The sequence below is a fragment of the Excalfactoria chinensis genome, chromosome 2 (assembly GCF_039878825.1).
Source record: "Excalfactoria chinensis isolate bCotChi1 chromosome 2, bCotChi1.hap2, whole genome shotgun sequence".
NCBI classification, from domain to species: Eukaryota; Metazoa; Chordata; class Aves; order Galliformes; family Phasianidae; genus Excalfactoria; species Excalfactoria chinensis.
The window spans coordinates 129,568,048-129,593,232 of record NC_092826.1 but is presented as its reverse complement, the minus strand read 5'-3'; the positions used below and the strand labels follow the sequence as shown (position 1 = coordinate 129,593,232).

General features: G+C 41.9%; 1 protein-coding gene across 3 annotated transcripts in view; it reads right to left on the bottom strand.

Moving 5' to 3' along the window:
* CCNY (cyclin Y) overlaps window positions 1-23,496 on the bottom strand; it is a 110,951-nt gene extending 87,455 nt beyond the window's left edge. The window contains exon 1 of one of the 3 annotated variants that reach the window (XM_072329517.1): window positions 23,119-23,496. In XM_072329517.1, coding sequence (XP_072185618.1) covers window positions 23,119-23,272 — 154 coding nt within the window. In that variant the 5' untranslated portion in view covers window positions 23,273-23,496. The remainder of the gene's footprint in view (window positions 1-23,118) is intronic. The other 2 variants (XM_072329519.1, XM_072329518.1) reach the window with 2 other exon arrangements.
* Window positions 23,497-25,185: the final 1,689 nt, after the last annotated feature.

Genomic DNA, 25,185 nt, shown 5'->3' with positions numbered 1-25,185 from the left:
CATTTGTAACTATCTGGAATGTAACAGTTACAAAGCAAGTGAGCAGCTGGAAGCACCCTGTATTAGATGTACTCCAATGTAACATCTCACCCATTCTAATGCACATTAAGAGAAATAAGATACTAAATATTGACTCTAAGTATAAAAGTATCTTTAGATTGTCTAACTTATACGTGTTGCTTACATGCAAATGTATTACAAATCAAGAAACTGCACAAATTCGGGTTATTCACAACAGAACACGTTATGAACACTTTGAGAGGATGCTTTTCTGTATGATTTTTGTAAGGTGATATTTATTTTCCTCTTCCCAAGCCCCCTGATAATATTTGCCTAAGGACAGTCTGTAAAGAACAGACTACGTTGGAGAAGAAATAAGGAAAAATAACCCAACCCTTAACAGTAACAAAAATGTGAGCTGTTAAAGGAAAAAAATATGTTTTCTTTTCCAAAACTGCAAACTCTCCAACTACTGAACACCTTCAGATGTGAGCTCCCTCTTCAGCTTTCCGTATATGACAGATTTTAATGAAAACTGAACATAAAGTCAATTGAGAACTCATTTCTTCAGTAAAGTTTCTCATTTATTTTTTCACTTCAGCACAGAAGGAGAAAGGAAGTTGGGGAAACAGGGGTAATATTTGATCTCTAATACACTACCATGGACTTTAGTGACTGTTGCTTTTGCAGCCTTTTCTAAACATACCAAAAATATTATGAAGACAACATTTATGATAAGATCCCATCACAAGCAGAAGGAACTGCTGTATTGACATGGCTTCTTTCCTCCTGCTTTGAAACCTTGCTGAGATCCAACGATTACAAGAAGCAAGGCAGGGTTTGCCACTGCTCTTAGCTGCTTTTTGACATCTGTTTCACAGCTCTTAGAAAGCCCACTGCCATTAATCTGTCATGAGAAAGGACAGGAGGAAAAATTCCCAGGCTGCAGAGGGCATCACAGAAATTTCCTAGCTGACTGTTCATTGACAGAGAACTGTAACAGCCAAATTATGTCACTGTGAATGGACGGAAGATGTGGTAATTCTATTCTTCCTTTTGTCTTAATGGAGTTATTTATGTTGCAATTCTGGAGGCAGAGCACTTACTGATGCCTTTAGCAGCATACAGAAAGAGCACACAGAGAACAGAAGGTGACATATTGGTCCTGCTCAGCAAAAGCAGCTCTGTGCTTCCCTGATTTCACCTTCCAATCTCTATATGAAGGAAGTTTGCATTCCCAGCTCCTGTTGCACATTTGTATTTAAACATACCCTAACAACCAACAAAAGGGTTTGTTACCAAACCCAGCTAGAAATAAGGTGAACAAAAACCTCACCAGAGACAGAACTTCAGATGACATAAAAGCACAGCCTTCATTGCATTCATACATTTAAAAAATGCAGACAAAAAGCATTTGCCATTCAGCATCGCTAAAGCACGGAGAGCTGTTTCAAAGCCAAATACTTTTCTAAGACCAGGATCCTACATCAAAGAGGGTAAGCATGCTGCCCCTACACAACAATATAATAATATAGTTAATACAGTTAAACCTTTAATAACTGGGCTTCCTTTACTTAAAAGATTAACTTCAAGTACACAAGCTTAAAAGCATGGAACTCAATTTATATGACAAGTTTCCAAGCAAGCTTCTCTCAAGCAAAAGTGACACCACAAACAGGTATGAGATCTGACAATAGAATCTTGTGGAAAAAGAAGGAATGAAATTTGGAAAAGAATGAAGATTAAAAGAAATAGATAAATAAAAATAAAATATATATATATAAAAATCCACAAAACAAACAAACACAAAACAAACCAACCCAAAACCTTGAATTAAACCATGGTAACTTATGGAAGATTTTAAAACCTAGCTGGGTTTTCTGTTTTCTTGTAGGATATTAACATTGTGCACAGGTTGCATTTGCAACTGAGGAGGTAAAAAGAAAGACCTCACTAAAAAGCAGCTTCATTATCCATCTTATGTAACTGTGAGCTACTAACCTCAGATTTTACAGATGCGAAGTAGATGTTAGGAACACAACTTGTAGTGAGAAGGACAATCTGTGCTCAAGAAGGATGCTGATGCTTACTTTGCAACCATAAGCACAGGAACACAGAGGTCAGCCACTGGAATGTGAGGAATACTGTAAATAGCTTATCTGGGTTAAGACTACAATCAAAAAGCCCAATACAATGGAATATCATTGATCCATAGGTATGAGCCGTGGGTGGGTTGAATGCTATTTCACTTCTGAGATTCTGCCTGAAATACAGTAAGCACAGTGGTTTCAGCACACCACTAAAAGCTATTTAATTTCGCGTGAGGCAGCCAACCTCCTGGTAGGCCGCAAGAGAAGAACACTGCACCTCTCTGAACAAGATGTGAGAAAAACCACAGCAATAAAACTCCGACAACATTACAGCACAGCTGACAGTTACAGAGAAGATCTCACTGTGCATTGGCTTAAGGACTACAGAAAAATCATTTCATTGTCTTCAAAATATTTATTATCTAGTTTCATCATTAATGCCGTTTCAGAAACTGCATATGGTAAAGCAGCAGGAATTAAAAGTAAACACCAAAGCCTCTGTTAAAAGGAAAATGACTGTAACAAGCTATGACTACTTGCAATTATCTCTGCGACTGTACTTAACTAGATTTTTTTTCTTAACTGTTTTCATTCAAACTCAGCACAACAAGTGCCAGACTTGGGCTTGTTCAGATTTCCCACTCAAGGCAGGGATACTCTCATGTGTAGGGACTTACAGGAAACATTCTTTTCCACACAAGAATTAGACACAAGCCAAGGAGGTAATTTCTGTTTGAAAAGAAAAAGAAGTTACAGAGACCTGAACTCATTACACTCGTGCTTCGTTTTTGAAAAACATACATCACAGGAGAGTTTTCCTGCTATTTAATTATCAATTTACAATTCCAGTTGAATCAGTTTTGATGAAGACTGATTAAAAAAGAATGAACAGAGCCAACACTATACGGGACTCTACCTGTAAGAAGTTATGATTCTAATTGTTACTGAAAGGCCGTAACATTATTGAGCAGCACTGTTTCCACATCACCTTGTAAATGTAAGCTGGAAACAGGAGAAATGCATTTTCTTAAGAAACTGAATTCATACTTTCCATCAAAGTTTAGTAAAAACATTCTAGGAGTCTAAGTCGAATTGTAGGCCTGCTTGACAAACGCCTGTAAATCTAATCAAGTTATGTGAAGGCAAAGAAGTGTCCCAGAATCTGGTTGTGCTTGTTTATTGAAAGATGGCTCAGAACTAAGCTGTTAATACTGCAATAGGCATTAGTAAGCTGTCAAACTCCAGCCCACTAAACCTTTCTTTATATCTATGTTCAGAACTGTCAAAATCAGAACACAAAAAAGTACAAACAGGCTTGAGAAGCCCTAACTGCTCACTGGGAACCAACAGGTGCTTCAGGGACAAGGCTCATTCAAAGCTTCAGCTTTACACAGGAAACGAAGCAGACTCAAAATGAGGTACACCATAACAGTAATCTGAGAACCACTCACTGAGGAACTGTAACAGAAACTCTGATATATGTGCAGCTTGCAGACTCATCCCAAAACTGTTCTGCAGGTGCTCTAGCACAGTATGAGTGCCTGACAGATCTTTTCGTTCTTCACAGCCAGACTCAAATACACACCGTGGTATAAAATACTATGAGCTTCTCTACTTTCACTACAGAATAGCAACAACAGCAAGAAACTGTTAGTGAAAGGGTGACAGAAGCCAACCAGACAACAAAGAGTTAATGACCAACATACTTTCTTCCTCTTTCCAACCAGGTCTCTTCCCCAGCACAGCCCCAATTAGTGATCATCCATTTCAACAAAAGCCAAGTGCTGGGAATTCTAGCCCTCCTCCAGAAGCTGCTGGCATGGACTTAACTACTGCATAACAGCATCCTCCCTACATTTTTCTTTTTCCCACAGGACCAGTCCTCCTCATCTCTCCCCATCCATAATCCTCCACTCACCTCCTGCACCTCTACTGCTACAGGGCTGCTTTCACCACAAGAATTACCCCATTAGCACATGGCTCTGGCTGTTGGATTGTAATCTGATCTACTAATTTCTGCCAACTCAACCTGAAAGAGCAATAGTCATTAAAGAACAAAATAAAATCATAGCATGGAAAGTTTTGGCTTCCACCTGTATGCCTTGTCAGGTCATCAACCTGTTTGCTGCCTTATCCTGATAAGAGGAAAAAGCTGTTAATTCATTGCTAGCAATGAGCGTAACCACAGAACCAAAGGGCAGCAGAGAAGGCTAAGGAGAGCTGGGTACTTCAGACGCAGAAATCCAAGCTGCAGTCTTACAGAAACACACACAGGAAAAAAAGAACAGAAAAGAAAAAAAAAAAAAAAAAAAAAAAAAAAAAAAAAGGGTTTCATTTTTATTTCCTTCAACATGACCTAGTGCTGAAACTGTATGCAAAAAACAGAGAGGACAAACTAAAACACAACTTGTAACTGTAAGATAGCCAGAGTCTAATCAATACTTGGCTTCATTTCAGTTGAAAAAACAAACACAGGGAAGAGCAAACATTTGGATGGCAGCACACAAAAGGGTTGCACACTTGAGCACACTACAGCAGGAAAACAGACAAACACCTCCTTTTGGCAAATGCCTTCCCACCTGCAAGCTACTTTCCACTGTAAAGAGGTAATATATTCCAAGTGTATGCACCATGCCCCTGGGCACCTGTTATCAACAATTCACCTGTGACAAGTCTCCTAGGTTTGCATCAGCATTCAGTACGTCCCTAAGAGGATCAGAAGAGATAGCTCAAGCTATGGGCTCACTTTGGTTAGGCATGCTTGATCAGCCAGGTGCAAACATGAAGTTCTTCTTTCCTGTCACAAAGCACTCAGCCAAGGGAAGCATGACCAGGAAGTTAAATTTTAATGGTACTGTCCCTGCAGTATTGCAATGAATGTTATTTATTTAATTACAAAATTTGATACTGAAAATAAAGTTGACATTTTTTTTTCTGGGGATCAGCAGACAGAAGGGAGATACTTATCAAAAGCCTTTTTGTATTAAACTTCTTACAGAAAGAAGATAAGCATTTGCGCAAACAGGAACTATTTTTATATAGATCTTCACCATTTTTTCTATTAGCTGGTAGAAATTCAGCACCTATAAAGAGGCTTGAATTGTGTCACTTTCCTCCCAGTTTTACTAACCCATGGGAAATGGATCCTAGCTTCAAGCTACTCATTCTTATAAATCAAAACATTAATGGTAACATTAGACAATAAACTTTGCAGAGATCCCCAGTGGTAACTCCTGCCCTCCAATTATGCAGCACTGCTGTCTTCAGAAGATAGAGTGATGTGGGGAAAGAAACTTCAGCTGAAAGATGGCAATGTACAGGTGATTCAAAATCACAATTCAAAGGTACTCTCAGGACATCAGATACATTTCAGTGCAATGACAACAGAAGAGGGGCAGACTTTTTTTTTAGTTTTTTCCTCCTTTACTTCTATGACCTTTCAAACAGGAAAAAATAAAAATAAAAAAATAGAGAACATTCCAGTGAACTCAATCAGTTCAGAGAATATTAAGTGTATTTTATTCTGAGCACAACCAAATGAGTAAATACATGTACCACAGCAATGTAATTTGACTACAGGCATCAGGCAGGGAACGACATCTCAGTTTCAAATCGCTGTGTACACAAACTAAATCCAGTATTTCCTATTTCTCCACACACAGGTGCAGCACAACACTCCTGTATATAGGAACACCATATCTGAGGAACTCAGGTCACACATAATTCCTGCATATCACTTGGCCCCTACTACTACATATTCAAACAAGTTGAAAACTTGCAGGGACTTTGTCAGGTACTTAGATAAGGGGAGCCAGAGGTAAACCACAGGCAAACATGCACTGTCCCATCAGGCCTGACAGAACCTGGCAGAGGTGAGCAATCTCGATCTACAGAAACCAATGGCCAAATAAAAAAATAAAAAATAAAACACCCCACAAAAACAAATTAAGACCCTCTAAGCTGTAGAACAAATGTTTTAGGAAGATTAAGAAAAAACACCTTTAAATTCATTACTGTCAGAGAAGACAATACACTACACTTGTCTTGTGCAAGATATTAAATTCCTCATTATATGAGAGACAGAAATTGTTTATTCACACTGTCAGGCAAGAGTATTGCTTTATAGCACCAAGCGCACGCTTTACTAATTATCCAGTCACCTCCCCAAAAAGACGATGATAGGTATATGATTTGTTTTATGTGAACTTTAGAACCTGTACAGATTCCTTCTGATAGACTCAGTCAGATACAGTGTACCCTAAAGGCCAGTGCATTTCAGATTTCTACTCCTAACTGATTCCCAAAAGTGAAGAAGTAATACCTCAATATTTATAGTGGTAAAGAGGGAGTAAAACAACCTGTTGTTTCCCTACAACAACACTGACTTCACAGATATACATAAAGGAGCTCTGCTGCCAAGTAAGAAAAGGCTATCCAGTTCCTCTCAGGGCATGCCAGAGATCCATTTCCACTTTGCCAAAATCTTAAGGCCCACTTTGATCAGTGGAACTTCTAGGGGCTGCAAGACTCTTCTATCTCCAAGAGGCAAGACCAACAAACACATGGAGGCTGGAAAATTGTCTTAAATCTATCCTACAAACTTCAGTGCTGGGAACTCTCCATGGAGTGGCAGATTCCATGTCCACAATGTCACTGTCCTCTTCCTATACAGCCTAGAAACTGTGCATATTTCTAAAGTCCAGCCACATATCAATTGAAAAAGAAACATTATAGTTGTGTATTGGTTAAAGTCTTTTGTGTTGGCTCAATAGAAAAACACTGGCTGGCACAATATTCTTAGAACACAAAAATAAAACCATTATACCCAAAATTTTGCCTACCATCAGCCCACTGACAGCAGACAGAGATAAAACTCAATCAGGCTCCAGCCTGCTCCAGCCTCAAATGATATCAGTGATTAACTTCAGAACACACATAAGTAGCTTTGAAAGGAGACACTGTGATGTGAGTCTGCAGATTAAACAGGAAAACCCAAGTCCTTAAAACAGATTACATCACTGAGATAAAGGTGAGGACAGGTTTCATCAGTTTATCTGGAAATAGCATCAGAATTTGGGACTTTGAGTAATCAGAAAATCTTCAAAATTCCATAAATAACTCATTTTTCTAAAGGAAAATAATGTGTTAAATAATTTCATTACTCAAAAGTTACATTTCTCCAGAACAGAAGCAAAGATTAGAGCTAGTCAAAACTCCCAATACTTCTCCAAAGGGACTGATGTGCTACAGTGACCAGGATTAATCCTGAAGCTTTTCTGTTCTCAGCACTCTTGTCCCTCCATTCTGACTGCAGTTCTGCTAGGAAACAAACAATCTCTGCATTACAGCAACAAGCAAAGGGCTGAGGCCAACTTACGAAAACAATACAGGCCTGCACTGCTCTCACCAGTATAATGTGCTGTTTTTGATTCCTCCTCTTTTTGGATGCCTGTTTTGTGAAGTGCAAACCACAACAGAAAACAAACTGGAAAACCATTTGAAAAAAGGTGGCTCCCTTTATTCTTATTTAACACCAGTTACAAATGGCACTCGTACCTGGCCTCTCCTAACTGCATAGGCACAATTCTTCATTCAAAACTGGTGATATGCTTATTAAAACCATGGAGAGAATGACCCTAATCTGATAATATGATTGTAATGTAAGCATAAAACACTAAATTGGCAACACGTATATGTAAGTAGGTATAGGAGAGGACTGGTGTTGTTACTGGGATTACTCAGATTAATGCAATATAAGAATGAGCATATTGTAGAGCATCGTGATGTTATCAGCAAACAGCGAATTTACTCTACATGGAAAGCAATTTTTCACATAGCAACAGAGGAAAGAGAAGAACAGAAAGTAGCCAAGAGGGCTCTAAAAAGCCACTTGAAATGGAAAAATGTTGGAAGTAAATTGGTAGGGTTTCAACTTTAACAAGAAGCTTCTGAAAAATGTATTCATTTCAAGACCCGAAAATGTAACTATTCAGAGGAAGGAGAAAATACAGAAAATCATACAGAAAGCAGACAGTTTTTCAGCAGCCTACAGGGATTTCTGTGCAGCAACCAGCAAGAGGTAGGGAAGTCCAACCAAAACAGAAAATATGCAGAGCTTATGAAAAATAGAAAATCTGCTTCTAAGCATGAAAATTAGCAATGAATGTAAGAAGAGTATCCCAATGGCAACACAGATAGAACTGGAGTTACTTAGAAATAGACTGAAGTCTAATTTAATTCTATTAAATGATAGAAGAGCAGCTTCATAGAGAAAATGGTTACATATCTTGCCTAGCAGGTAGGGTTAAAAGAATAAACACAGATCAGACTTATCAAAATGAACACTTGTTGGCAATTCTTTTTCTTTAATTAGAGCAACATTCTTTCTGTTCCTTAATAACAGTTCAAACAGAAGAAAGAACGCAGATGGTAAACACCAAAAGAAGGACTCGCTCTGTCTGCCTAGATAAAGTCTCGGTGCCGGTCACTGAGCAATGCCAGTTAACAAAACAGCAAGATTAAAGCCTTTAGTGGACTCTGACTGTTCACCAGTAATTAAGCACAGTCACCTCTGAGCAGAAACACATCATGTGTCGTATGCTGCCCAACACGGCTGCTGCTGAGCACACCAGAGAGAACAGAGGGCATTTCGTATGCCATTCCGTACACTCACACTGAAGGTACTGCTACTTACTGGCTGTTTTCCACCAACTGCAGACATAAGAAGTTGTATGATGTTGTTTATAATGCGTGCATAAAACTTCTACTATCAGGAAATGAGGAGAAGGGAACATTCAAGATCTCACAGAGGTCACAGGAAGTGGCCAGGAGTAGGCCATGGCCATTGTATGGGAGAGATGAGAACAACAATTATAACACTTTATATCTATTCAATCTAGTATTTTAAATGCTAATCTTTCTTGAAATGCTTTTTTTGAAAAGGTTCTTCTGTTCATTCGAAATGAAATGGAACTGAAACATTAATGCCACCGATGTACAAACACTTGGCTGCGGTTTCAGACTGCCATACTTTGTCCTCACTGAACAACCATCATGTAGGGAATCACAGCAGGGGGACGAAAAGGGGGGAGTTCCACCTTCTCCAAACATACTACTTTAAGGCACCATCACATTTGATATGCATATCCACCTTAATCCTGTGGCTAATCCTCATCTCAACTTTAGTTTCTGCTCTAAATTTTCCTTATTTTTGAGCACATGATTTTGGTAATTACTAAAGCTGTCTAATCAACCAAGTGCAAAACATGCTTTCCAGAAGAAAATACTTGCTCTTGTCCTGCAGCAGGCATTCCCCTGTATAAAACCACTCTTCAGTGTACAAGCAATGCTCTCCAATATACGCAGCAACAGAACTATACCTGTTAACAGGAGTTCACATTTGCGTTTTCTTTTCTGCTTTACACACTTCTGTAGTTAAGGAACCCTGCTTCACTAAGATAGGTCTTAAAGCACACACTGCATTCCTGCACTCCCATCAAACAGTATTTATGTGCCATGCAAAACCCAATTCACCCTCCAGCACTCTATGCAAAAAAAAAACAACAAACAAACCAACCCCAAACCAAACAACAAAACCCACCAACCTACAGAGACCACAAGTTTGTGATGGAGATATATCTCCCTCACAAATTATGAGGCAAGGACTGAAGGACTGATATTAATGACAGTTTTCAGAAAGCCTATGCCATTTCCATATCTGGCTGTGGAAAAGCTGACCCCGTGCTCTTTCCTGTAAGGCCAAAAGCAAACCTCTGTCTGTAAGGGCATGCAATCCTACTGTATAAGCATTAAAATCACATTTCACATTGAAACTGTAACTTGATTTGTGTGTCCCTGTGAAACTTCTTGGTGCACGAGGACCATCTTTCAGAAGTAAGATTTTTTATTTAAGAAAAACGTCAAGCAAACAATAGTCTGCATTTTTCAACATTCTACTTGACAATAAAAACTTTTCATGATGTTCTTTCAGATCTTCAGCTCAGCAACACTAAGGTACCAGATATCTAAGTATGTCTGCTGCTCCCAAAGCAGTGTATTTCTGTAGGACTCTGTAGCTTCTGCCCTTCTGCCTGGGAAATAGAGGAGCACACTCTAAAACAGTTCCATGGACAAACTTTCTTCCCAGTATCAGAAGCAATACAAGTCCAATACAGAGGAATATAAACAAGCTTTTTTGTTTGATTGTTTATTTTAAGGTTAATGCTATCCCTCCTTTAAAAATAATTTCACATCCAAACACAACTGTATTACATCTCCACACCTTTTACATGTTTCCAAGTATTTTTCATCTGTGTAAGGCTATTCATCCAATCCAGCATATTCCTGGAGCAGCCACTGCCGTCAGCCATCTGGCTTGACCAAAAGTAGGTTTCAGACTATACGAATTCTCTTCTACAGTCTGATACAGTGCTATCAAACAAGTACGTAATGTACTTTCAGGAAGGTACAATTCAGTAAAAGCTTATTTTGCACATTTTTTTTTAATCTTACAAAGTAATAAAATGGTTTGCCCTTCTGCAAGTCAGTCTTACATAGGGAATACTTCTGCATGCCACAACACAAGCAAGCACAGCCAATGCTCCACAGAAGGGAATGTAGCAGCAGCAGCCCCCTAGTCTGCATGCAGAGAGGGAGAGGGAAGAGCAGTTGATAAGCTACCTCCTAAACACCCATTTACAGAGAAAATATTTGAGAAAGAAAAACCTCCATCCTTTGATAAAATCTGCAGGGGGTTGAAAAGATGAGAAAGGATTTCCATAGCTCAAGGTCACAACTACTTTCAAAGCAACTGTAAATGAAGCTCTAAGTAGAGACATGGCTGAACACCCCCCAGAAAGACAGAAGAAAGTCAAACAGATGGTTTAATGCTAAATTTGTGTTCAGCAGTATAGCAAAGTTGCTGATCTTGTCTTAGTTACATCCCCACCACCACTCTAACAAGGACACACCTTGCAAGGCCTATCAGGCACTTCTCAGCATGTATCCTTCACACCTTACCTACAAGCACAGAAGAAAACAGTTTTCAGCCTGCAGTGGTGAAAATGAAAACATCCTCCGCAAACCATGGAGTAAGGATCAGAATCCACAAAGATGCCTAGTTTATGACTGCTACCATTATAAACACACAGAGGTACAAAGAAATTAGCGAAGTAAGATTTTGGTTGATAACAGCTCTGTTTGTTACATGTCCCCAGCAGGAGCCCTCTATACCCTAATAATTTTTACATCCATACAGAATCTCTGATTTCCCTTATAGACAGGATTTTCTTGTGGGATTATTATATACAACACAAGTTTAATACAAAAACTTATTCCATAAATCTTACAGCAGCTATTTTACTACGAGAACTAAATTAACTCCTTACCAGCTGTAAATTGGATGAAAACCTCCATTTCTCTTCTTACAGTTCTGAGAACTGAGGCAGCACTCAGATTTGACATGGAGAGCTGCCTCCATCCACCACTTTGGAAAACAGACAGATTTTCTTAAATGCAGTTCCACTGAGTTCATTTGCAACAGGTAAGTGTTGGACTCTAAGTGAGTTATAGAGCTGAGAGAAAAGTATTCAAGCAAAAAAACTTAAGGGACTCTGAAATTTCTCCTACTTTGTAGGACCAATGTATAAAGCAGCATTTCCCTACCCGCTCGCCATACGTCTTCAAATGTGTTTCAAGGGCTTTTAATCTCCTTACAAATATTACTTGTTGACATGGAGATTGCTTTGCTTTACAGATTTACTTCTAATGCTAGCTTGCAGCATCAAGATACTGCCTCTAAAAATAAAAGTCTTTTATCACTGTGAAATAAAAGAATTTCCATTAAGGGGAAAAGGGCATATATTAGCTTAAAAATAAATCCTATTCCCAAGATTCAGATACAGCATTTGCCAGCTTATTTAATATCCAAATCTCCTTCAGCTTTCTTTCTAAATCTCATCAATCCTTTTTGTTTAATTCCTTCTTTCTGTAAACAGAGAGCTGAAGAGATCTGCTTACTGCTGCCTGAGCTTGAAAACAGAACGAGTCACCCACTATTAACATATTAATAACCAAGAGCGTGACTACACGGAGAATACTGTTCATTACAACAACCTGCATTCTTGATTCTCCACTGTTCACTAGGCCAATATACCACATATACCACAGCAGAGATGATAATGATTTCTTTTAATCCAAAGAATGAAGCTGATGGAAATAATTAATGGTAACTACAACATATTAGATATTTAAGATAAATAGCTATGTGTCTGATGCTAAGGCTTACATATTACCATAACGAAACAGTGACTTATCCCTCTCATCTGTTTTCACATCCAGTAGGAAAATACACTTAAACACAAAGTTTTTTTAATGTGAGAAAAAAAAAGTTATCATGACCCAGCCTTGAATAACAACTTCACCTGCTGGGATAAGAAAGCTTACTTCTTGCAAAACAATAATCCCTGCCGCAAAGGGATAAACAAAGACAAAAGAGAAGCCAATGAAAATACAGTGCATGAACAAAGAAAGCAGATCCAGACAGTAAGATAAGCAGAGGTTACGCTATTTAGCCATGACACAAAACTGCTTTCCTGAACCAAGTCTGAGGTTCCTCTCCACAAAACTGCTTTCCTGAACCAAGTCTGAGGTTCCTCTCCAAGCTGTAAGCAAATACTATCAGACTCTTACTTGAAGAATGCTGTAGAGATCTCTCCAGAGATCAAACAGGCTCCAGGGTTAAAGAATTCAGATTACAGCTAGATGTTACCAGCACTCTAGAAGACATCAGCACACGTACACATCTCCTATTATCTTCCACCAGATATCATAAAAAAAGTACCTGAGTTACTTGAGGCAAGAAAACTGCAGCAAGCAGGAGGAAGTTAATAGGGCTATTTATAAATCAGATGCAACATCCTCTCTCTCTCAACAAGTGCCTTGTGAACAGACAACTGAATGCTAAGCATCTTGCAGGAACAAGCTCCATGTTCTCAATTATTTTAACAAGCATTGTTCTCACAATTCCCTGGTTAGCAAAGAACTTATTAAAGAGCTTAACTGAATGATAAGAACAAGCTCAGGTGTTGTAATATCATTAAGGATATAAGGAACAGACTTCCAATATACAGCTTACATGCCCTGCTGAAGCTTAACAGTATCAGTGACACACAGCTTCACCCCTGCCAAGGAGTTTACGTAAGAAGATACATACACACACACACCTACACGCACATACATATAAATGTCCTTATTTGATAGGTTACTTCTAGCAACTTATTCCTGATTTACATGCATCAAAACTATTTTGCCTAAACAAAAAAAAACAGAATTAAAGTCCCCACGTAAGAACTGGTAGTGGATCAAGCAAGTCAGCACAGCCTCTCAAGATTTATGTGCTTACATTCATTTTTGTTGCACAAATAAGACATGTCAGTTTATACAGCCACAGCTGCATTCAGCAACATGCTGACTTCACATGTGACATCTTCTGTACTCCTACTGGTTTGAGTAGCACAGCACAGTTAGGCTGCAGGAGCCATTTGTTGGAGATGATGGCATGGACAGCAAGGAGAACACAAGAAATATTCACAATCGTTTAATTCTATAAATAGCAAAATAAATAAAACAAGAGAGAAAGCAAGTTCCATAGCTGGAAAGCCTTTCTGACACAGGGAAACTGTTTCAGCAGGATCTTGGACTAGATGATCTACAAAGGCCCTTTCCTTCCTTTCATGCGAAGAGCCATAGGACACTGAAGCTCACAGGGAAGAAGAGAGCTAGACAAGGGCCACAAGCAGGAGGAAACCTGGCTGATCACTCCTTGGCGGGACAGGGCTGGGAGCACAGCCACCCAGCACCGCAGCTCTTCCTGCCTCACTGCCCTGCTTGCCATGCAGTCCAGTCAGAAGCAGCCTCTCACCAGCCCCACACATGGGAAGTACACAAAATGAACTTTAAGCTCAGAACTCACATATTCCCACTCCCTGAATAGAAGGAAAAGCCTTTTACAGCAACACATCCTGCTTTTCAATTAGGCAATACTAAATCAATCAGAACTGAGTGCCCAAATAGAAACCAAGGAGATTCCTCATTTACATGAGGAAAGAAATGCAAAAATATGTAGTTAGAGAAGATTTACATACAGCTGGACACACTGAAGTGTGGGCAGAGTATCAATTACAGACAGCTATTATCAAGTTTTTTCTTCTGCGAATTGCAAATCTTAATACTACTAAGTCAGCTTTCAGCTTCTTATTTAGAAAGGAAAAAAAAAAGCACAATATATGGACTCCATCTGAAAAAAAAAACAAAACAAAACAAAAAAAAAAAAAACAACAAAAAACAACATACACAGCATCATAGTATATTTTAAGAACTACAATTCACACACTGCAGTGTATTTGTAATCCCAAATTGCAAATCCAGGACACAGATTAATCACAGGGTGCTCATGATGAAAACAAGAGATGTAAAGACATGCTCATTGCTGCTTTAAGGACACACAGGGAAGAAATGCAGGCACCTTACCTATGTGCAGGTAACTTGTGATGAGCTGAGAGAATGATTATCTTATCTGCTTGGCTGTAAAACATGCAGGACAGGTAGGAACTAGGAATGCTAAGCAAATGATAAAATGGCAATCTAAAAACTGAGGTTTGAAATCAACACTGAAAGTCACAATGCCATCATGGAATCGTCACACAAACTTAGCTCTAGAATACACAGTGCTCACTTCTCGCAGCTCAAAAAGCACAGCAAAACAGGAGTCAAATAAAAGGCATTGAGATGAGAGGCAGGAATTTGCATGTGTTTTGGGTAAAAAAGGCCACAAGCACTGGCAGGAAGCAAGCAGTAAGGGCTGTCAGAGATGTACAAAGATGATGGGAAGAGGACAGAAAAATCAGACAACCCTGCTGAAGCTACAGAGATGGAGGAGGGTAGTGACTGAACCCAAGTATTTTTCTCTTTCAGATCAAAGCTAGTTTCAGATTATATCAGCGACATGATAAAAAAGAAAGAAGATCACAGGATCACAGTCAAAGAACTTTAGGGTTGGAAAGGACCTCTGGAGGCCACCCTAGTCCAACCCCACAGCAAAGCAGGCTCCCTAATGTAGATTACTACCTAACCCTAATTGGTATTCCCAAAGAAGCTACGATAGCCAACTTCACTTCTTGAGCTTCCTGAAGCTTGACAACAGCCCAGGGACACACTCTGTGCTGGGCTACATCACAGTCATCCTGCACCCTGTGACGGAGTGGCCCGCTGCTCCCTGGGCCTGCAGGGTTAGTGGGACCTGAGGTCACACAGCCTGCCTGGACCAGGCTGCACAGCAGCTCCGTGGGGCAGCAGCCAGCCCACAGCCTTCCTGCCTCCTGGGGCAGGCTTCTGCCAGCCACTGCATCAAACCTCATATTAAGCCTAAACTTAATCTGCTATTAGCACACTATTTTTTTCTAGAGGGACAAATTTACTGTCACTCATACAAATCCATTTTGAGGTAACCCACACAAAATCAGGAGGCAAAAACCTACTCTCCTCCCTTTACTGCCCACATCCATTATAACGTCACTGCCGTAGAACTGCAAATTTGTATTCAAAAATCAAAGCATGCAGTAAAAGGTGGGGAAAAAAGAACCCACACAATCAGATATGCAAAAACGTAGAACAGTTGTTCACTTCAAGCTCAGGTTCTCGTGTTGTTTCACTGTTCGGATTGCATAAACTATGATTCAACTACTTGTTATAAAAATAACTGTTTACTAGAGTATTTCTTTTTAAACAAATGTGACTTGAGGTAGTGAGCTTACTTTTCACAAAGCATTCACTTCCAGTTAAATGCAACTTGGCAACGTCCCTTTCACTTAAATATACATTTTGCCAAGGGGAAACAAGTTCCTAGACATGAAATTTACATCACTACTTACATATGGAATTTTAAACTACTTTTTGTTTTGTCTTTCAAGGTGTGTTTTTCTCCACACCACAACCAGTCAGCTCCCTCTCACTGCGCACTGCTTTTATCATAGGTTGGATCTCCAGAACCTCCTCAGTTACAAGAATCCTTCTCTTACCTAAATGCTGGAAAAAGCACACACACAGCCCAGTAAAATTACTATTTCCTTCTCCGTCTGACACAGAGAGGATAACTGAATATTGACAATGCAGTATACCAGACACCACCACAAAGGAATTATTCTAAAAGGAAAGAAGTCATTTAGCCGCAGGCAGCGTGATTGGAAAGCTTAAAATACAATTGCATATCCAAACCATTCACCCTCTTCCTAGATTCACTGACTGAATAAAACGCACATGGATTTCTGTCAGGTAACAATAGTTACAATGAAAACTGGAAAATGAAGTGCTGCTGAGAGCCGCAGGGACAGGGAGAAGTCAAGCAGGGTGGGCACCGAGCTTATTGCAGAGACGTGCGAAACATCTCACTCCTTAAGCTGGATATTTATCTCAATGGCTATTCTAACATCTGACTGACTACTGCTTCCCTCTAACACCTTCTATATAAAATGACGTAGGAAGAAATACCAAAACAGTAATCAGAGGAAAGCTCTGTTATCTTCATTCCATTTCCTCTTCAGGAAATATCCATTTCAAATGCAAATAAATCTATGATTGATTATTACTTAATATTGAGTAACATTAGAATTTCTAACCACGTATCCGGACGATTATGTCAAAAGGTTAACTGCATTACTTATCTTAATGGCATCAACAGCAGAGAATTTCAAATTAAATGAAGATCAGCCTCAAGAAAATTTATGACTGTGGGGGTCCGAGAAGTTTAAGGTTCTGTCTACAGCTGAGTTGACACTGTTAAAAATGAGTAATAAAGTCCTGCCTGATAGGATCTGAAACTGTTTAGTGCCTTTTTTTTCTCCCCTTCCTTAGTATACAGCAAACACTGCATTGAATGGTCAGATAAAATGTTCTGCAATACCTGATTTACCCTTCTGAATTTTATTGCTTTTGGTTACACAGGTTCATACAATTAACCAATAAAATGACAATCAGACTGCTCCTAAGCCCTCAAAAACAAGAAGAAAACAGAACAGCTATTGAGACAGACTACAAACATCCCGATTCCTAACAGGTCTAGTATCTCCTGGACATGCAAGAGGCTGTGCTTCTACAGCAACTAAAATGACCAGCAGACCAGAAAGTAAAATTTTTATTAGAATTATTTGTATATTCTTGATCATAACACCTCTGATCTGTATGTCACACGTGCTATTTTAACAGGATTCTTTGAGAAAGAGGAAGTGGGGCTGTCCAACTGGCAGAGACTACAGCTCACTGAATGTAAACGGAACATATGATGGTATCACATACAGACGGCTTTGCTCAAACTAGAAAAACAGATGAGATCTAAACCTCTGAACATCAGCCCAACAGTCAACGGCTCTAATAAATTTCAGATGCTGGAAGACCTTTTTCGAGGTCTTTACAATAACTTGCACCATTATATAGAGTATCACAGCTCAAAAAACAGTTCAGAGATGTTTTAAGTTCTTGTAGAGTTCCCCGACTACATCCAAAGCAGGGAAGCTTGCCCCATTATGTTCAGTACCAGTTACAAGCCACAGACACTGGATCTTCAAGTAACACAACCTCCTTTATCAAGAAGTGCAGAAAAGGAGACAGAGAAACTACAGTACAATTAAGTTTAAAGTGGAACTATTAATAAAATTACAAGCACAGACACATAACTACCACCAGTCATATCACGTGCACAGCCTCACATAGACTTGTAACTTCCAAATTATCCTCTCCCTAGGAAGTTGTCACACTGCACTAACTTTCTTGCTTGCATTTCAAAACACATTTGCTGATCCAGTATAATTTCTTTCTCATGCAGTTATTACTTTCAACATCTTAAAGTAATGCATTCTTCCCAGGAACAAAAGCAGTAACAAAGAAGAATTTGATAAGATGTCATAACACAAATAAACAACATAGCAACAAAAAGGTATCCTTTCTCTGAATACTAATCTGCAGGAATAAACTGCATCTCAGAAGCAGCCTTAAGCATGTCAGTAATTTGCTAATTTTGCTCCAAAACTCCGAATTAGCACAAGATTCCTGTACCACCAGCTTCACAACTTCATTAAATAACAGTGCACCTTATTCGTGACATTTGGTGTACCATGGCTTTATCAGGAGCTGACTAGCCGTTCTGGCTTATATTCAGGAATAACTTATTGCTCCCACATTTGGTGAAATAACAGTGAAGTAAAGAAAAGCAGCTATTAGAATATAAACCTTAATTTCTGTACAGTTGAAAGTAAATGCTTTCACTTTCAATCCGACATCTTTAGGATGTCAGCCAAAGGTGTGTAAGAATCATTTCTGCAGACTAAGAAACAAGCAAGTAAACAGGCTGGGATGCAACTTTTCTTATCTAAAGCTGTGTGTGGCTTTTTGTGGATTTTATTTAAAGAAAAATAGAAAGATGCAGTTGAAAGCTGACTCTTGCATTAAGAATGACACTACAGAGATGCCATGGCAGATGTTCTTCCCCTCCAAGATGCACAGCTGAGGAAACTTTCCGCAGTTCAGGCTAAGGAGCACACTGAGTTTAAGCTACTTCTCCCAGATAAAGCTCAAGGGCTGCTGATACACACAGATTCAACTGGCTGGGGGAGTTCCAATGACATACAAAGACTACAAACTTGGCAACAAAAAGCTGGGCAAAATAAAACCATTTCTGGATTTTGGTCAACTTCTGCAAAAGGTTTTTATCTTGGGAAATATGAAAATACCGCAAGAGTTCCTTTCAGCTATTCTGGAATATTTGATTTTAAAGTTGGATTGTAGGGAGGCAAAACTGCTACAGAAAACACACAGGAAATGATAACTACTGCACTGAATGCAACACCTAAGCATGCTGCTAGACATATTCTACCTAAATAAGAAATGGCTAAATTTTTAAGTTAATTAACATTTATAATCTCTTCACATACATTTCAAAGATTTACAGCATGCTCATTAGATGTTCTGCAGGATGAAGTAAAAAGACCACCCCATATGTCAGAATGCATATGGACAAGGATTTAAAAAACACCAGTTATCCAAGTCCAAAGGAAAATTAAAAGAAGCTAAAGTAATTCAATTCAGTTCTATGTAGCAAGATCAGAAAAAGGCTATTTACTGCTTATGCTTCCAGTTTGTAAAGTGTATTCCATATTCTTGCAAAGCCAATACACAAGGAAGGTAGTTAGCCTGATCCGTGGCTGACCTACAAGACACAAAGAGCTACAACAGTGCCAGGTACTCTACAAAAAATGTGGATGTGAGGTTTTATGAAGGCTTCGTACATGACGGCTTCCTTAACTTGAGCAGCTGGGAACACCACGATAAACAGATGAAGATGAAAGTGGAAGTAAAAAAGCAAGCTATGAGATGTGCATCACCAGCAGCATGTGGTACAGGACAACGTTTGGTGATGTAGGCCACAGTAGGCTCTAGTTCTAATTTCTTAATGCACAAGATTGCATACATGCATATATAGCAATACATGACCTCTAGCAAGTGCAAGCAACACTACTGAAAAGCACGCCGTCACCCCTGTGAAGGAATTCCCTTCCAGCAAACTTGAGGTATACGGGATATTAAAACTTGCCTGTATTTTGCTAAGGTCTCCTAACTTTTAAAACTCAGCAGAGGGAGATACACAAATACTAACTAATCACATTCCAAGGATTCCCATAAACCGCTTCCAAAAACTGGAGAAAAATATGCATATGAACAAATAAGGGGCTTTTCAAAAGCAGGCCAGTCCTTGGAGTCTGCTGTATGCAGGAAAAATTACCATGACTGGCACATGATGAGAATGGCTGAGCAGGGCTATCAGCGGTGCACAGTCACACAGGATGACACTATCTGAGCTAGCAATGACAAATGACCTAGAAACATGAGCAGTTTACAAAGAGGAAAAAAATCATGCTTTTTTTTTTGGAGGGGGGTTGCGTTAGAGGGAACAAAAAGACAGGGGAAGGGATTATCCGTTAACAAACTTCTCTTCAAGAGACCTAGGAGTTCTCTATCCAGTCTTTATGTCAAGAGCAGCCTTTCGGGCACTTGAATTATGAGGTAGCAGCTTTGCTTCACGTCACCTCACTTCTGATTAAACATCCCCTTTGTCCTCTCCCCACAGCTCCTTCTGCCCTGCTGCCTACTGAGCAAATCTTGAGCCTACTGCCAGAATTTTCTTGAAGCAACTTTCTAAATGTGAAGCACTGAAGAATAACAAAGTTCCCCCTTAGCAATACATCATCAAAAAGGAACGGTAACCAAGAGAGGGTAACCCCTGAACTGTATGCTACAATTTTTCTCCTGCACTGTCTACAAAAAGAAAGGTCAAAAATCTGTTGGGTATTAATCTGTACAAAAAGAAAAAGCATCCCAGTGAATACACAACATTAAGAGAGCCAGCCATGCATACCTGGAGTCTTAAGTCTGTTAGTTAATTTCTTAGACACTTTTAGGACCAAAAAATACAGCAGAGAGAAATCCACCATTATCATTAAACAGAATAAGTCACTTGTTAAATTCAAACTCCTTCAACATTCTCTTCTCCTTTAGATATCACCTCTCCGTCAGTTGTGAAGTACTATAGAATGGAGAATATCTGACAAGGCACGATTGGCACAGAGGTTCTATCTTGCTAAAACCCACCGCTATGGACGTGGGATTTCTCCCAGCATTCCTCAAAAAGCCACTAGTGTATTGGGAATCCTAACTGATCCATATGAGGGGCCATTTAAAGGCATGATCTTGAAGGCAGATTTGACAAATATTTCTTTATGGAGTATTTAACATTGGCAAATCCCAAAGAGTCCCACTTCCACCACTACCAACATTTCCAGTTCATTCGGAGCCCTCATCCTCCCTCTTTTTCTCTCCCTCTCACAGCGCCTGAAGAGAGGCTTTCAACAGTGAAACAATGAACAATTTCAACCCATCTCTTAACAACTTGGAAACAGCTCACAGGTGACTTAAAGGATTTGCAAGTTCTCATCCAAGTCCAGCAGCTTGCCCCACCCAAAAGAAAACAAAAGCTTCCTGAATTTTCCTTAACGTGAGCCATGTTACCTCAGACATTGCATGCCACGATTCCTTGGCTCCCAGAAGCCCTCTCACAAAGCTATGGCTTGCTGGAGAGAAAACCTCCATGCTTCCAGAGCCAGGGCAACAGATCTGCAACAAAAAGCTGTTTTATGCACAGCATCTCTTGTTGGTCTGTGTGTACTGACAGCTGGCGGCCAGCAGACTCCTCAGAGACTGTTCACTTTGTGCCTCTATCCACATAGAGGAGTAAGATAAGAGCAAAGGACAAAAATGAAATGCAAAGGCACTGTATATTCTTGTCAATAGGTAAAGAATGGCTTGCCCACTGAAAACATGGCATTTCACAAGCAACAGTCCTAAATACAACAGTGAAACGAAACACATAAATACTACAAGAGGCAGCTTATTAGACCAGGATACAACTCAAGGATTGAAATGCAGAATCGCAGAACGGCTTGGGCTAGAAGGGACCTTAGAGCTCACCCTGTTCCAACCCCCTGTCACAGTTGCCACATACCAGCTCAGGCTGCCCAGAGCCCCATCCAACCCAGCCTTGGGTACCCCCAGGGATGGGGCACCCACAGCTTGTCTGGGCAGCAGTGCCATGGCCTCACCACTCCCTCAGTGAAAAATGTCATGCCACAGCTTAAAGAAGAGAAACAGCAGATCTGGTCCTTGATCCAACAAATGAAGCAACCAGTAAAGATTGTGATTTGGCCATAATTACCAAGATACAAAACGTTATCACCTTGAAAGCACAATCCAGCAGGCACACGTGCACTTACTATTTTCCCCTCTGCCCTTCTGCCCACCAAGACAAAACTGCATCAAGAACGCAGCACAAACGCACACTGATGTGAGTACAGCTTGCAGGAGCCGGTGGTGCCGAAGCTGAACCCCACACCACCAGGCAGAGACACACACTGCTGTGCTGGACAGCCCCGCGCTGGAAGAATTCATCATTCATGGATCAACAATTGGTTCTTTCATCTCCCTGGCTTCCTCAGACCATTATGTATTTTTTCCACCTCCGATCCCCATTAGGCTCCCAGTTTTCAGCTGCACGTAGCAAAGACAACTGAAAAAACATGCAGAAATTAAAAGAATTTTTGGAATTAAAAGAAATAATCTTAACCAGAAAGGGAATCCATCATCACTTGGCCAGTGCCAAGAACTGACTTAACATTAAACTGATAAAATCAAAGCCACAGAAGCTATGAGAAAAATGTGAAGGCAAAGTGAGGCGCAGCAGGCGTTCCTTCTGGCCGGAGACCAAGGCAGTCCATGGAAATGACCCCCTGACATCACCGACCTCTCACCAAGCAAACTTTTAGGGCTAATCACTTCAGCTAATCAAAAACTAAATTGCACATATAGATTGAGCCGCATCTTTAAAACCGAGCCGAGCTGCGATAAGCCAAAACAGCAGCACATTCCGTCACCACTGAGCCAATGGGAACGCGGTGCTTCTGAGTATCACTGCAGAGGAAAAGAGGGAGAAAGAAAGTCCCGGCGGCTCCTCGGAGCGGTGCCCCACGGCGGGAGCGCGGGCAGCGGGCAGGAGACCGCGGGGGGAGCAGCGCTCCAGGCAGGCTCGTCCTTCCAGCCCCGACCCTGCGCCGCTCAGGCAGGTGACCGCCCGGCAGGTGACGTGAGCTGCCAGCCAGGAGCGCCGCTCTGGGCCGCGATCCGGCTGCGAGATTTAGAAGTCAGCCGGGCCTCTACGGCACGTAAAGATAACAACGAGAGGAAGGAATAACGCGCACGAATAACGAGCACAAATACCGCCGTCTCGCAGCATCGGGGCGGGCAGGGAGAGCTTCGCCCCGCGGGGATGCGGAGGGGCCGTGCTGCCGACCGCAGCGCCCCGGGGAAGGAAGGGGCGCCCACCGCGGGGAGGGAGAGGGAGAGATAAAGGGAGGGAGCCGCCGCCTGCCCTCACCGTCGATGTTCTCCCGGTCGCTGATGTGCTGCAGGTTGCAGCCGGTGTCCTCCCGGCTCAGGTCGGCCTCGGGGCGGTAGGACTCCAGCCGGGAGTGGGCATTCCGGCGCAGCTTGGGGCTGGACGACACGCAGCAGGAGGTGGTGTTCCCCATCTTCTCGGCCCGGCCCGGCGGGGAGGAGGCGAGGGGCGGCCGCTCAGCGGGGCCGGCGGGCGGCCATGGGCAGCGGAGCGGACGAGGGGGAGAGGCGGCGGCTGCGGCGCCCTGCGGCTGCGCTCCCCGGAGGATCCCGGCGTTGGCTCATCCGCGGCGGCGGCCCCCGAGGCGCGGCCGTACGCCGGCGAGGGCTGCGGCGGCTACGAAGCGCGGCGCGGGCGGGCGGCGCAGGGCCGGCCGAGGCTCAGCCCCATCGCCGGCGGCGGGGCCGCCGCGCTCCTCCTCCGCCCCCGCGCAGCCGCGGGCCCCTCTCCACGCGCCCGCGCGCGCACCCACGCGGCCGCCCCGCGACCGCGGCAGCAGCAGCCGCTCCGGGCGGCCCTCGCTAAGCGGTTCCGGTTCAGGCGGGCGGAGACGCCTCCGCGCCAAGCGGTGGCGGGGCCGCGATCGCCGCCTCTGAGCACCTCAACCGCCCGCGATGCCGAGCGGGGGAGGGGGGGGAAGCGGAGGGGCCGGGCCCGCTGCACTCAGGTGTCCCCGAATCGCACTGCGGGCGCGCGCGGCTGTACATAACGTGGGAGCGCGGCCGTGCGCTGCGGGATGCGGTGCGCTCCGTGTCACCTCAGGGCCGGGCCCAAACGCGGCTGCAGCGCTGTCGCCCCCCGGCAGCGCGTCTGTGTGCAGCGCCGGGCGGCTCTCGCTGCTGGTCCCCTTAGGAATCCTCTGAGGACACCCCGACGTACCGCTGTGATCGGGGCTTTCCCAGCCAAAGCCCTGTTGGGTATCAGTGTCAGGCTGAAGATGGAGATCGTGGACGATTCTCCTTAGTTTTTTCTTTTAGTATTTTTTCCTCTTTTTTCCTTTGATCCGCACAATCTAAGCAAATCTCATGACTGCGGGAGGTCTGAGTCACGGCAGTCTAATGATTGCACAGATAACTCCTGAACAGAGAAGCATTTCTGTATTTATTAAAATGCTTCAGCTTATCTCGTGATATCTGGTGTTGTAAGATGTGCTCAAGGCAGATCATTACACACAAGGCTTTGGGGTTTCCATCTTTTTTTTTTCAGATCACACGTTGCAAAGAAACGATAAAATGTTACTTTTCAACTGGCTTCAGTGTCTCCTCACTGTGAATGTGAGGTGCAAACCAAAGCGATAGAGAAATATTGTTTCTTAGGACTCTGTTGAGCGTGGGCTCCTGCCACTAATTTTGCAGTAATTTTAACAGGAGCGTGGCGAGGCCCTCTGCATCTGAGTAACACAAGGACGTGCAGCATCTTCTGTGGCAGTGTCTGCTGTGGTTCAGATTCCAACCAAAGGACATTCAGGATTTGCTGATGCTCTGCTTCAGAAGGACCATCATATACAGGATGTCGCATCCCACTACCACGTAGTTCACTGCTGCTGGGCATGCCCTGCCATCCAACCAGGTCTTGGCGTTAGCTCTGCTCACCTCGCCAGAGCTGCTGAAATAAATCTCTGGTAGGCATCAGCAACAACCAGGAAATAGATAGATGAAGTAGATAGATGAAATACATCATCTTGGTTGTGTTATTGTGTTTGGTTTTTGGCTTCTTTCTTGGAGCTGTATCCAGTGTATGATGTGAATTATTATTTGATAAGTGTTGGTACAGTAAAGCAAGAACAGTTTGCTGTACGTTACTGACTTGCTTAGATGTAATTTGCTTCTAAGTATTATCTTGTCTTTATTTGCCTAGAGACCATTCCGAAGTTTAAGTTTATGCATCTGCCTGAATTTCTCCTCCTGAGGAGCTTTATGTAGCAGCTGAGGAACACTATAAAGCATCTAAAACTCAGGCCAAGACTGAGTTACTGTGGTAACTGTGTTTACAAAGGGCTAGCTCCTGCATTAAGGTATTTGTAAGTCTGTAGCATCTTCACTACAC